This window comes from Elgaria multicarinata, chromosome 10 (genome assembly GCF_023053635.1).
Source record: "Elgaria multicarinata webbii isolate HBS135686 ecotype San Diego chromosome 10, rElgMul1.1.pri, whole genome shotgun sequence".
Classification (NCBI taxonomy): domain Eukaryota; kingdom Metazoa; phylum Chordata; class Lepidosauria; order Squamata; family Anguidae; genus Elgaria; species Elgaria multicarinata.
The window spans coordinates 51,705,730-51,720,102 of record NC_086180.1 but is presented as its reverse complement, the minus strand read 5'-3'; the positions used below and the strand labels follow the sequence as shown (position 1 = coordinate 51,720,102).

The following is a 14,373-nucleotide window of genomic DNA, read 5'->3' as shown; positions in this document are numbered from 1 at the left end:
TGGGGTACCATTCATGTGGAAGCCTATGGAGGAGCAGCTGCACATGCATAAATTTGCATAGTGCAGAGATCCAGACCAAAGTAGAGGGCCTTCTCAGTGGTGGCCCCCAGTTATAGAATTATCTCCCCAATGAGGCCCACCTGGTGCCAACGTTGTTATCTTTTTGGCGCCAGGTCAAGTATTTTTTCTTCTCCCAGGCATTTAGCAGCATATGTTGAGCTTTAATCACCCCCAGATCTATTGTTAGGTCTGGCTGAGAGCTCAAAGTTGTTTTTAAATGGATGTTGTCTTTGTATGCTGTCTGTTTTTACATCTTTATGGTTTTAAATTTTGTATATCGATTTTTAGTGTTTAATGTTTTAATCTTTTGTAAACCACCCAGAGAGCTTCAGCTATGGGGCGGTATAGAAATGAAATATACATGTATGGACATCTGGGATTGGGGCCACCAGCCTGCCCGTTGCTGGGGGAAGCCAGGCTTCTGGTCATCTTCAGATGCCCCTTTCATACAATTCACAAGTAAAGCGTGGTTGTACTTCTTGCATTTCATTAGCACTTGGTGCCATTGTATACATTTCCCTGCTCTATGCCCATGTGTGTGAGTGTGTCTGCCAACTGAGGATAACACTTAATACATCAGATGAAATGGGCTCTAGTCCATGAGAGCCAATGCTAAATGCCACAAGCCTCTACTTTGTTTTTCCCAGGCAAGTGTGCATAGAACTGCAGCCTTTAATCATAATTTGGATCCAAGCAATTGTTTGATTTCATTCTCCTACTTCAACTTTCATTTTTGCACTAAAGACTTCATTCTAATTTGCAATGAAGTTTCTAAAAATGTCTTTTTCTAGGTTTGACTATAAATGGTGACAGGCTAAATTAAACATCAACCAGCAGCATGTATGTATCTGTCCATTCACAGCAAAATCTTTTGCTGCCATCCTCTGGAATTGACAAACATTACTACTTTTAAAAAATAATAATACCCCACCCTGGTGCTAATCCTAATGTGCTGTCAATGTAATGGCATTTCACAAGATTTGGAAGTAAAATGTTGATACATTTTCAGAAATTTGTGTTGCCACATTTAATGGACCATTCATACGATAAACCATAAGACACAGGAAACTCACAATGGCATAGTTTGTCTATATTTTCTGTGAAGCCAGAATAGGGTATGCAAATGATTTTCTATTAGTTATGCCTGCATAAAAATGTGTTTGTTGAATAAAAGGAGGGGATACTTCTGGAGGCAACAAACAGCAATTGTGTATAGGTATATATAAAATCTAGTAAGGGTAAACTATTTTGTAGAAATATAATGCTCAGTGTCAATGTTTTGTCAGCTTCATTCTGAGAAATGAAATTACTGTGCGGGATAATGGCATGCAGTAATTACCAGCAGGCGTCAGTGACTCGTTTTCCAGTCCAAAAAGCCAATTGAGCAAAGTGGGACCACCATCAAGAATATAAGAGCTTTGCTGGATAAGATCAAGGATTGATTTTCTCCAGCAACTTGTTTTCCACCATGGCTAGCCAGATGCTTCCAGGAAGTCACAAACTAGAGCTTTGCACAAAATTCTCCACCCTATTTATGGGCAGAAAAGTTTGGGGGACAATTACACTGAATTTCTCCAAAGGGAGAAGAGATCCTCAGCAGTTTCTCACAGGTAGGGTTCACCATTGATAGGGATTGTAGAACAGTTCCCTTCCCCCTTTCGTAAGTGTTCTGGTTTTGTTATGCAGCCAGTGTTACAGGCTGGCCCCCATTTTGCATCTACCACAATGTAGGTGTGAGTGCAGCAGTGTTGCGTTCAGCTCCAGAGAAGAGGTGGAGCTAGTGCTGTGCCAAAATCTGTCCTCCAATTTCTTGAATGTTTTCTTCTCCTATGAAAGAGTCCTTTACTTCTTTCTCAGGAAATTATATAATTTACTTTTGTAGTGTTTTTCATCTTACCTAACCTCTGCAAGGCAGCTGAGGGTGCTGTGACTGTGTTTTCTTTCTATTACACATCTCTCCATTGTTCTGCAGCCTCCCAGGCTGCCTGTGCTTCCTGATCTAAAAAAAGCCTTATGGGAGGAATTACCTCATGATCATAGAATCATAGAATAGCAGAGTTGGAAGGGGCCTACAAGGCCATCGAGTCCAACCCCCTGCTCAATGCAGGAATCCACCCTAAAGCATCCGCGACAGATGCTTGTCCAGCTGCCTCTTGAAGGCCTCTAGTGTGGGAGAGCCCTAGGTAACTGATTCCATTGTCGCACTGCTCTAACAGTCAGGAAGTTTTTCCTGATGTCCAGCTGGAATCTGGCTTCCTTTAACTTGAGCCCATTATTCCGTGTCCTGCACTCTGGGAGGATCAAGAAGAGATCCTGGCCCTCCTCTGTGTGACAACCTTTTAAGTATTTGAAGAGTGCTATCATGTCTCCCCTCAATCTTCTCTTCTCCAGGCTAAACATGCCCAGTTCTTTCAGTCTCTCTTCATAGGGCTTTGTTTCCAGACCCCTGATCATCCTGGTTGCCCTCCTCTGAACACGCTCCAGCTTGTCTGTGTCCTTCTTGAATTGTGGAGCCCAGAACTGGACGCAATACTCTAGATGAGGCCTTCCCCTGGGCTTTAATTGAAATGTGAGGAGTCAAATACTGCCAGAGAGATGATTGTGCAAAGAAAAACTGGACACTTGTGCATACGCAACCAACTCCTCAGGTTAGCGCACACACACACACACAAAAATCAAACCAAACACACAAGAATTTCTCTGAAATTTTCTTCTCCTTTGGACATCTTTTCAAAAGCAAGTGATTTTGTCAAATTGAATGAGAAAAAAAATGGGAGAAATTTTTAGCACATTATCCCAAACAGAATACAAAGGCAACAGCCTTTCCCCATCATCCCTCCCCCGCTCTGCAATGAATTCAAAGTCATATTGTCTCTGGATCTTGAGGTTCCATGTGGTCAATAGCTGCTGGTATATCGTCTTCTTCATGAATTTGTCTAATCCCCTTTAAAAGCATCACATCCTGAAGCGACAAATTCAGTAAATATGTATTGTTATATAAGTATGCATTTTGCGTCTGTCCAGAATCTATTGTTAATCAATAATAGGAGAAACATCCTTCCAGTTTTAGGGGTCTTTCCCCCTCAAACTACCCCCCCCCCCCGCTTTTAAGCTTTTCTCATAGGAAAGGTGCTCAACCTCCACTGATAATCGCTGTTGCCTTTTTCCATAGTTTCCCCAATAGTTCCTTTTTGAACTAGGGTAATCAATTGTACATAGTATCCAGAATGTGGCTGCAGCTATAGGTTTATATAAAGGCATTACAATACTGACAATTTCATTTTCAGCTGTTTTCCTAAAAAATCTGAAACATGGCATTTGCCTTTTCCACTGCTGTTGCTGTACATTGAATCAAGGTTTTATTGAGCATGCATGGGAACATATAAACAAATGGGCTGTTTAGCCTTTATATCAGCCTTCTTCACCCTGGTTGCCATCAGAGTTATTGGGCGTCAATTGGCTGTGGGATTATGGGAGTTGCAGTCCAACACATCTGCAGGCCGCTAGGTTGGGAAGGCTGCTCTTTCTCTCCACACACACACAGAGGTGTTAAGTAGCACAATATCCAAGGAGGCTCTGGATCCACTATGGATGCAGGTAAAATATATGACTGACAGAAAGACTGTCTGGCTTCACAGACAGCAGGATTTTTAAAGATATATTTTTTAAAAACCCGATTACTTTTTCTTTCTATCTACACACATACACACCCCTGTGGATAAAAGCAAATACTGGCTTCTTGAAGGGAAAAATGAAATTGAAGAATGACTTCTGTGGTTTGCACTAGAACAATTAAATACTGAAGTAGGGTGACCATATGAAAAGGAGGACAAGGCTCCTGTATCTTTAACAGTTGTATTGAAAAGGACATTTCAGCAGGTGTCATTTGTATATATGGGGAACCTGGTGAAATTTCCTCTTCATCACCACTTATGCCCTGCCCGCTTTTAAATCTGATCGCTCTAGTATAGCTCCTGCAGCTTTAACTGTTGTGATGAAGAGGGAATTTCACCAGGTTCTCCATATATACAAATGACACCTGCTGAAATTCCCTTTTCTATGCAATAGTTAAAGATACAGGAGCCCTCTCCTCCTTTCCATATGGTCACCCTAACTGAAGTATATTTTCCATGGATTAAGAACACGGCACTTCATTTCAGCCCGGCCTGAGAAGCAACACCAGCGGTTGCCGCCCCCTCGTCCCACCGACCACCCTTTGTCAAGGAGACGCGGGAGACTTTATTACGTCATATGTTGGTTCCGCCTCCAAATCCTGACCTGTCGCGAAACCCAATCCGGGAAAAGGAGGCGTGGCTTGGTTTCCACAGCAACACTCCCGTTGCTCTGTGCTGTCAGCTCCGGCGTGGCGGAGGTTGCTAGGTAACACCTCTGGCAGAGAGGCCTACTTGGCCTGAGTCTTCTCCCGGCCTCATAGACCTGCAACCGGGGCAGGGGTAAGATCGGAGTGGGCGCTGCTCAGCCCTCTCGCCCGAGTCAAGAAAGAACTTTCCTGCTGCGCGAGGTAAGGACGCGGGCTGGAGGCGGAGGTCGAGGGCGGCGGAACCGAAAGCTAGACCGAAAGTCCTCATCCAATGGGAGAGGCGATTCCGCGAACAGAGACGGGGGACGGAGAGGGCGGTGCGGAGGTCTGGAAGGGCGGATCGAGCCTGCGGCTCCCGCCTTGGACGCCTTGCGGAGAAGGGGCTGGTTTTGAGCAGGGTGCTTGACTGCCGCCTTCCCCTAGTGCTCGACCCCTTCCCTCATTGGGAGGTCGGGGAGGGGGGGGGGAATTGCTGGTCTTACACCATGAGGGTGTAGCAATAATATTTAATGTTTTATTTCATTTCTATACCGCCCAATAGCCGAAGTTCCCTGGGCACTTCAAAACAATTGCATTGGCAAATTTGCACATACACTGCATTAAGAATTTTGTCAAAAGTCTCATTTTGGTAAAAACAAAAGAACTCCCACTTTTTAAATTACGTATGTATTTCTGGCCTCTGGCCCTCACTGCAGCTAAGCAGTTGCCTGTATCAAGACATGCTGCCTTAACTGCTTTTTCACCTTTTTTTTGTTTTAAACCCTATTGTATAGACAATGTACAAATAGCCACAGAATTGAAAAGAGTCTTCAGTAAAGTGACTCAAATTTCCATCTTTGCATCCCCTCGAATTCAGTGGAACTTCTGAGTAAAGTAACGGGTGCACTGCCAAACTACCAAACTGCAAAGTAGCCCACCTGCCCGTCTAGTTCAAGGAGTAGGGACTGTGTTAACGGGTGATTCTTAAGTTACAAAATTTAACTTTCGGGTCTGCCGAAATATGCCTCCAGGACAAGGAAATATTTTAAATTCTTAGGTATCAGTATCAAATTTGAAGACAATGAACAGATGCCTTTGCCTTTTGTACCTGTCATTCATCCAGTTCGACTAATAAGGTGACTTACAAGTTGTTTGTGCAGAAAACGTAAACAAGTGTATACTGTAATTCATCTCTGCGGCTAAGATGAGAAAGGAAATAAATAATAAGAGCGCCATCGAGCTGCTTAGTATGAATGCATCTTTCTGCTATTCATGTTAGGTGAACAAAAGAAGAACTCATTCTCTATTTTCTTCACAAAAGAATCTTTTAAAAGAAAGAATGTGAAGGTATTTCAGTGTTCCTCTGTACTGCTTTCTAGAGAGGGAACAGCCCCCTGGGAAGGTAACATTAATGTGAGCAAACTATTCAGGAGTAGGACTGCCTTTTCTTCCCTTTTAATTCCTCTTTCATTGGCAAAAAGAACTGGGCTAAAAAGCATTAGTGATTTGTTAAAGTGAATGAATGAATGAATGTTTGTTTATTTCAGTCATAAACCAGCACAACAGTTAAAGTGAAGTTACTGCTTGTTTGAACATGGCCATAGTTTATCTATCTTTGATCTTCTGCAAATGTCATGCAAGGATACATGGGACTTCTGAGTCGATAATAAGAATGTATTTTCTACACAGCTGCGAGGACTATATAGACATTTTTAGTCCATATATCATGTAAAATTTTTAAGAAAGTAGGCTTTTGAATAGAGTGGTGTTTCTGAGGGAAGAGTATGTCATTCCCTCAAGTCTTGCCACCAACATCTCTTTCTGTCATTTAAATCCAAGCAGAAGATTTGCCTTCATTGGATCACAAGTTGAGCATATAAGATTAATTTCCTCAAATCAAGAAACATGTCTGATGAAGATACTATTAGTACTTTAGCCTACACCAAGAGTCCAAAGTTCTCCAAAAGAACCACTTTTCAGGTAAAATATTTTGATATGCAAATATAAACTTTTATATCTTATTCTGTTATCAGCAAAATTAAATTTATTTATTTATTATATTTCTATGCCATCCAATAGCAGAAGCTCTCTGACCGTTCCCAAAAATTTTCTGTTTTCTTCATATATTTATCTAGAATTTGTTCATATTTAAAATTTACGGAAGCTAGAAGCAGAGGAGTACATTTTAATGACTATGCTCGGCATGGCAAGTTTATACATGGTGATTGAGTCAGAAAAAAATGTGCTTCTCGTTGGTGGGATGATCACAAAAAGAGGCTCAGATTTTTAAATGGTACAAGTGATGCTGCATAAATTGTACTTCTTCCCTGTTTTATTTCTGTACATGTTTTAATATCTTAACTGCAAGTTAGCTTACTAACTATGAACCTATCTGAAAGAAAAGCAGTCACAAAATCCTTAACAATACCATAGAAATCATTTAAAAAAAACCTAATCAAAATGGCAAATATTTCAGCAGCCAGACAAAATCTTTATACAAGTCCATAACAACTTGTTGAAATATAGGCTTTACATGTTTCCTAAAAGCCAATAGTTTCTGCACCTAAGAGGGATCTTCCGTACCATTGGAACGATTGCTGAAATGGTCTTACTGTATGCCATTCTAGTTTGAATGTTCTTTAGCAATGTAATACTGCCGTGTTTTAGATCCTACATCGCAGGGGAGATGATACGGAATGTGTCACTGTCTGAAATTTGCTGGTCCCAGACTGTGAAGGGTATTGCAAGTCAACATCAGCACTTATGTATGCCACAGTTTCAAAGCTAAACCTAGATCATAATTATTAACATTGGTTCAGTTCTCAGATAAACTATGCTTGAATTGTCTCTTAAGGGGGATTCTTTTCTGTCTAAATATGCATAGATTGCACCCTTTTCAAAAAATATTTGAGTTAAATGGGAAATTATTTAATACCTATGTATTTACATATGTATTTACATATTTTAGGATGAGCTACAAGAAGCACTTCTTGCTCGTGCAGCAAGACAAACAGCTGAATATTCAGAAGACTTTGAGAGTGATGAAGGAGGTATACTAAATAGCATGATACTGTAGAATAACATTTGTGTGTGTCCTCCCACTCCTTTTGTTTCATAAATAACAGATCAGTAACAATGTGCAGAATGACCCTAAGCATGTGTACTTAGAAGTAAGTCTCAGTGCGTTCAGTGGGCTACATTCCTTACTAAGTATGCTACAGAGTAAGGATTAGAGCTGTAAAGTAATGCCCCTGAAGCTTAATCACAGATCTTTCATTGATGTGAATCAACTCTCTTATTTTAACCCAGCTCAAAAGCAATTAAAGTTTCATCCCATTTTTTCATCTGCAGGGAGACATAATGGACTAGCTATTTCCATGTAGAGACTTGGGGGCTGTCTGTACGCTTGGAAACCCCCACGGTGGCTGCGAATCTGCGCTGCATCAGTTATATGACTCAGCCACAGATTTGCATCAACTGTTGATGCGAAACTGCACTTTGAAAAAGATCAGGACTTAACCCAACTTTTTCAGTGGGAGTGAGGTCAATACAGCTCTTTCACCATCTGACCTTGCATGTCCATGGCTGATCTGGGGGGCAGTCCTGGTGGAAGGCGACCATCGATTGGTCGCCTTGCACCAGGAAGAGGGCAGGGGGTAGTTCCGGTACCCGGATGACCCCTGGAAACCCCGCGCTCCCTCGACATCGGGATTATCCGGTGCCACCCTGGTAACTAAAACCATAGTGTTTGGGGGAAAAGCGTCTCCAGCTCAGCACCATGAAGACAGACCATTGGATTTTATGGAAAACTAAGGGGACTTGCAATAAAACGTTGCCCTGTAGAGTTCTCCTGTTCAAGTTTAAAGCCACTCCATTCCATTTGCCCCCTCCTTCGGGTTCCATTTTTTCCTTCTAATAGTCAGCATTCTGTCTTGCATGTCAGAAGACATGCTCAGTCTTTGGAGGATTTTTTGAAGTTGCCCCCAAGCCTGTTGAAAACTCCCTTGTAAGGACTGGCACTCTTGAGAATTACTTTTAGTATATGTGTTTTGGTTCTTGTATTGAGTTTTATTGCAATACACTTCAAATCTCTTTTGGGTTTGCTTGTTTTTCTCCCTACTTTATTTAGCTATTATCAGCATTTATATGCTGCCTTGTTTCCTAAAAAGACATCAAGGTGGTGGATATTTGCATTACCTTTTTACACAGTTTGGATCTGGATGGCTCAAAAGTTTATTTATGTTTTACTATATGAGGCTTCAGAGGCTGAAATGAGACAAGGTTTTTAAAGGGTTGATTTATTTACCGTGATTGAACATATGCTTTGAAATGCTGTATACCACATTTTGAAACTTGTTTCACGTAACGCCACAAATGGTTTCAGAGAGGAAGCCAAGAAATAGAGGAAGACACACGCTGTTTCATGATTGGTATCACAAAGTCTGAGAAATGTGTCAGAAGCAAAAATGCATGACAGAATTATGCCTTGAATTGATGTTTGTTTCCTGCACTTCTTTTTATAAATCAAATGCTCATCTAATCTGTTTTAGATACTGACGAAGAGTTTCCTGAAACTGTGGAAAACACCCCAAAGAAATCAGTTGCCTTTGCACTACCATTATCTAAATATAATCTTTGCAGTGGGAGCACTTTGAAAAGAGAAAGTGCGGGTGACTTGTCTTCATCAGATGAGGATGAGAGACCTCAATACGTGTCCATGCTGGAGAGAGAGGTTTTGAGCAAAGAGAGGCAAGCTATCGCCTTTTCATTAGCTGAATATTCTGGGTCATATGAAGAGAGTGCAGCAAAAAAATCCATTCCATTTGAAATATCTCTGGCAGACCACTACTCTTTCGAAAAAGAAACTACTTCTGACTTCGTTCTGGCACAGGATAAAGAGAGACCACAAGAAACAACCATGTCAAAGAGTAAGCATCTAAGTGAAGAGTCACGAGAAAATGACTCAGTTTCTGAAGAAGGGTCAGGTTTTGAGGAAGATCAACAGGATGAGGCACCTATGTTTGATTTGCAATTAGAGAGGGATGATATAATTCAATACAAAACTGAAATCAAGCCAGTGCCAAAGCCAAGAGAATTCAAGACCAAGGCAGCATCAGGTAAACGGAGTTGTTTCAGTTCTGCTGCTGGGATTATATATTTTTCTGATTTTTAAATTTATTGTTAAACAAAGTAGTTGTATAGGTTTCTTTATCTTTTTAATCATTAAAATTTAATGGAAATTTTTAGAATGTGGGTATTTTAGAGAGGGAAATATACATTTTCAGTTAATATTTTTTTGTGTTTGACAAATAGTTTATTCGTGTATTTCTGTTCCAAGGTACATTTAGGGTGCAATCTATGCGCACTTGGAGGCTTATGGGTATCCGCTGAAAAGTGGGATGCACAGTGGAGGTGATCTTTGCTTCCACCACACCTCCTGCTCTTCTAGCTGAGGTGTTGGGGAGTGGAGGAACAGAGGCTGCGGAGGCCTGGGGATTTAGCCTAAACCTCTCCCCTCCCTGCCCACAGGAACACCCCCTTTCCCTTCCTTTGAGGTCACTTTTGCAGCCTCATAGAGGCAGCCAGTGTGGTTCTCTCCATGCTGGCTGCAAGGGGCAAGAGCACTGTCTCTGGCCTCAGATCTAGGAATCCGAAAATCCTATGTCCCCCAGATGCTGTCTAGGGGCCATAGGATTGCTCTGTTAAGATATATGTGATTGTGCTTTACACATATTAAAAGTTGTCATTTTGCAGTTGAATGTGATGTTGTGCTGCAAATACAGCACAGTTGTTGAACGCTCTCCACCATTGCAATAAAGAACTTGTAACAACTTATAACTGAACCCTGGTGATCAAGAAGGTTAAGAAAAATATTATACTTGTGGGATAATAAGGTGAATGTCAGTTCCCATATCATATTGTAACTCATACTGGATTTGCCAGAAGAATGACAAATTTGTGCATAAGGCCTTAGGCCTGCCTAATGGGATTTTTGCTTCATTTATTTGAATAGCAGACTCTCATGCCATATCAGAATCTACTTCTGAAAGTATTGTTGGTCTCAAAAGAGGTTAGTCTGCTGACATGAAGAAGTATTATTTGAGAAACGCAAGTCCAAAGCTATCTTAAGAACTCAATTAGTTCTTTAGATCCAGACAAGGATCTTGACTTGCAGCAGAAAGGGAGCCCCAATAGGTTGTTTCTGTGAGGATCTTGCCTTTGGCCAGGGACTAGATCAATCCTTTGCAACTGTGGATGATCAAATGCTACTAGTGCTAAGGGAATTGTACTATTCATAGTTTTACCATAGATAGTATGTTGGATTTTAGGAAATGACCACATTACTTAATTTTGCACATGCTAATCTATTTATTTATTTAAAACATTTGTATCCCGCCCTATATCATTAAGATCTCAGGGCGGCATACAGATAAAAGCATACAGTAGGAAACAATACATATACACAGCTAAAAACAAATTAAACCATGCTAAAGTACCTTCCCCAACCTTGTGCCCTCCAGATGTTTTCGACTTCAATTCCCATCCTCCTCAGCCAATGGCCAGCACTCATGAATGCTTGGAGTTGTAATCCAAAACATCTGGAGGACACTAGAACTGGTGAAGGCTGAACTAAAAGTTACAAAGCTGTTTAATTTCTAAATCAATTATTATTAAGCAAAGCCTCTGAAAGCCCTGTCCCTTAATCCTACTATGTGGGTCAGACTGCAGCTCAGTAGGAGGGAAATGTACATGCTCAGATGCACTTCATTATTGTTTGTTCCAGGGAAGACTTCTGGCACTGAATACAGGTGCTGGCTCAAATTAAGTATTATATATCGGTGAAGTATGAGAGAAAGTGGTTATACCCCTTTCAAGTATTGATCCCACCTGTTGTATAATAACAGTAATGCTGGGTGTATGTTATTCCTTTCCCACTTGTAGTGTACGAGCATACTACTCTCCTACTTATAACTACTATTGTGCTTGGTTATGTGAGCATTCCTATAAGTACTGCAACTATTCTGGTCATGTGTATGAGACCAGAGAGTGCTTAAGAACAAAACACAGTGTGAAATCTGTGAATGTCAGCACTTCCTGGCAATTTAATTTATTGAGGCAAAGCGTGCCTGAATTCATCAATATTTTGCTCTCAGTATCCCATAATCAATGTTGCATGGGGAACTAATTGTACACTACATTTTCAAGGTTGCAATCTGACTAAACAGCTTGCATTATTTTTATCCACTAAGTGGCAGCACAGGGCAAGTATAGTTCTCTCAAAATGCTGTTTCAGTGTTTTTAAATATATTATATGGTTGGGTTAAAAGGCTTTGTAGTTGGAGCTGAGCCAAACTTTCAGTTTTGGCGTGAAAATGTATCAAAACAGCTAAACAAATTACATTCATACTAAAATGATTCTGTGTTTTTTACACACGTCTTGAACATGAATACCATCTCCAGCAAGACTTTACCGTTTTTCCCCTCGTGGAAACAGTTGCTCCATCAATGGGGAATTTAAATATTGATAGTAAAATTAATAATATTAATATCTGTCACTGCAACAAATTGTCCAGACAGGATCTTGAGAAATAAAGTGCCACCAACTATGATGTATGCCTCAGGAAAAACAAAACACAAATTCTTCATGCCTCTTGTCACTTATTGCTCAGCAATTTCTCAGACTGAGTTAACTACTACATCTAAAAGCAACAGGTTGAAATTGGAATATGGAATCCTTTCCCTATACAATTTCCCATAAAAGAGTTTGAGCTACTCATTGTCAATGGTTTGGCTAACTTTTTAACAAAGGAATTGGGAGTGGTCATTTTTAAATTATAAAAGTATTTCTGTTAGAATTTCTGGGAAAGTAGATGTCAGGATTAGTTTTTTGTGAGTTCTTAATTTCATTTTAAATTAAGAACTGGAATTGAATAATATTCCCATGGATGTTTGAAATGCCCTGCCAGTTTCCAACATTAGAAAACTGTTTAATTTAGTCTAAATTAACAAAGTATTTTAATGCCAGTTGTTAGTTACATTTTTGGGGGTATTTTTTTTACCAGCTGAGAATATCAGTATTCCTGCGCTATATGATCATTCAAAGCCGTCTCCTCAACCAAGGAGTGTTTTGAGGAAAAGTAGCCATGTGGAGGACTATGAAGGGACCAAGGCAGAAGATAGAGCATCTTACAGCCGCAGGTTGTTTTCGTTGTCTGCACCATCTTCCAAAACAAGCCTAAATGATGAAGTAATGAAATCTGAAAAAAGAGCGCTTTCTGAAAGTCCTGGTCCTGAGGTAGAAAATGTTTCTAATATATTTTATCCTAACAAAGGGCACAAGATAGCCAAAACAAAGTACTTCTAAGGAGGAATGCTGGAGAATTTAACTTGGGCCACAGCTAGACCTAAGGTCTATCCTGGGATCATCCAGGGTTCGCCCCTGCCTGAGCACTGGATCCCCTGTGTGTCACCTAGATGAACAGGTTTGACCCCTGGACGATCCAGGGATAAACCTTAGGTCTAGCCATGGCCTTGGTCTCCATTTTTTAAGCAAACTAATCTAATTCCCTCTTTACGGAAAATAAGTGGATCCGAACGCATTTATCCTTTGGATTATGCACTTGACTGATTGTTGTGATATACTTCTCTGTTCAACAAATGCATATAAATATGCATTTTGCAGGGCATGCTACCAAAACATGTATTTCAGAGGAAAATGTGTGTTTTAGAGGAAAAACGCATACAATTTAACTGAATTTTCATACAGGTTTCTTTTTAATCACCGAAAATGGGGTGGAATGGGTTACTGAACACATTCACAACCACCATGCACTGGAAATAGACTGCGCCATTGTTATCAGTTGGAGAGATCAGCACAGATGCTTAATAGTCTTATATTGAAATCAATGGGCACTTTTGGATGGATCATGCCCAAAGTACTGTACAATTGTGGCATAGATTTTTAATAGTGAGAAAATGCAATTTAACAAAAACAAACTGGGAACCTGACAGTATGAAATGGATATGTGAATGTAGATTTTCAGGGGAAAATGTTGCTCTAGTGTGCAACAAAATCACAGAAGAGAATCTTTAATGTTCTCTTGTATAGTAACCAAGGGGAGAAATTCAGACTAGGAACACAGTGAAGCTTTATATTATTAAAGCCAGCTCCGAGAAAAGGCTCTATAAATACATTAAGAAACAGCTCATTTGTACGATAAAGAAAGTGTGTTCTTAAAATCTGGGAGTTGAATTTTACTATAGACCTGAGATACACTTCATTGTATTCCATTTTAGCATTTATTTGTGGGGAAATAAATAGCATTCAGGTTGGATTGCTGTAATGCATTATATGTGGGGCTACCCTTGAAAACAGCCAGAATTCTGAATGGTTCATCCAGATGGAGCCATATTACATGAATTCTTAAGGAATTATATTAGCTTCCTGTTTTCTACTGAACCCAATTCAAGGTGCTGGTTATCACTTTTAAAGCCCTAAACAGCTTGGGACCCAAATACCTGAAGCACTACCTCCTCCCATACTAGTCTGCCCATGTATTAAGATCTTCAGAGGAAGTAGTTCTTTGAAAACTGTCAGTGGGTGAAATATACTATGCATATACAAAGGAGAGAGCCTTCTCTGTAGTAGCGCCCTGGTTTTTGAGTGCCCTTCCAAAGGATATATGATTGGCACCAGCTTTACTTTCAGTACCAAACTAAAACATTTATTTTTACACAGACATTTTATTATTTTATCATTTTGAATTTTTAAATGTATGGAATTTTTTAAACTTAGTTAATTTATGTGTTTTTGTATCGTTTGCTTGTTGAAGAGTTGCAGTTGTTTTTTGCCTTTTAATATGTAATTGTATGGGGGTTTTATATTGGATTTGTTTGTTTTGCTTGCTTTTCAGATGTTGTTTACACAGCCCTTGGATCCTTTGTGGATGAAGGGGATTTTATACATTTTAGAAATAAATAAATGTTTGCTTCTTTGCATATGAAGTACGACA

The 14,373-nt window shown here is 40.1% G+C and overlaps 1 protein-coding gene across 1 annotated transcript in view; it reads left to right on the top strand.

Annotated features, from left to right (window-relative positions):
• The first annotated feature begins 4,422 nt into the window (after positions 1–4,422).
• The window catches only part of MAP9 (microtubule associated protein 9), a 31,005-nt gene continuing 21,054 nt past the window's right edge, over positions 4,423–14,373 (top strand). The window contains exons 1-5 of the mRNA XM_063135858.1: positions 4,423–4,582; positions 6,203–6,340; positions 7,329–7,410; positions 8,911–9,477; positions 12,424–12,656. Coding sequence (XP_062991928.1) covers positions 6,266–6,340; positions 7,329–7,410; positions 8,911–9,477; positions 12,424–12,656 — 957 coding nt within the window. The 5' untranslated portion in view covers positions 4,423–4,582; positions 6,203–6,265. The remainder of the gene's footprint in view (positions 4,583–6,202; positions 6,341–7,328; positions 7,411–8,910; positions 9,478–12,423; positions 12,657–14,373) is intronic.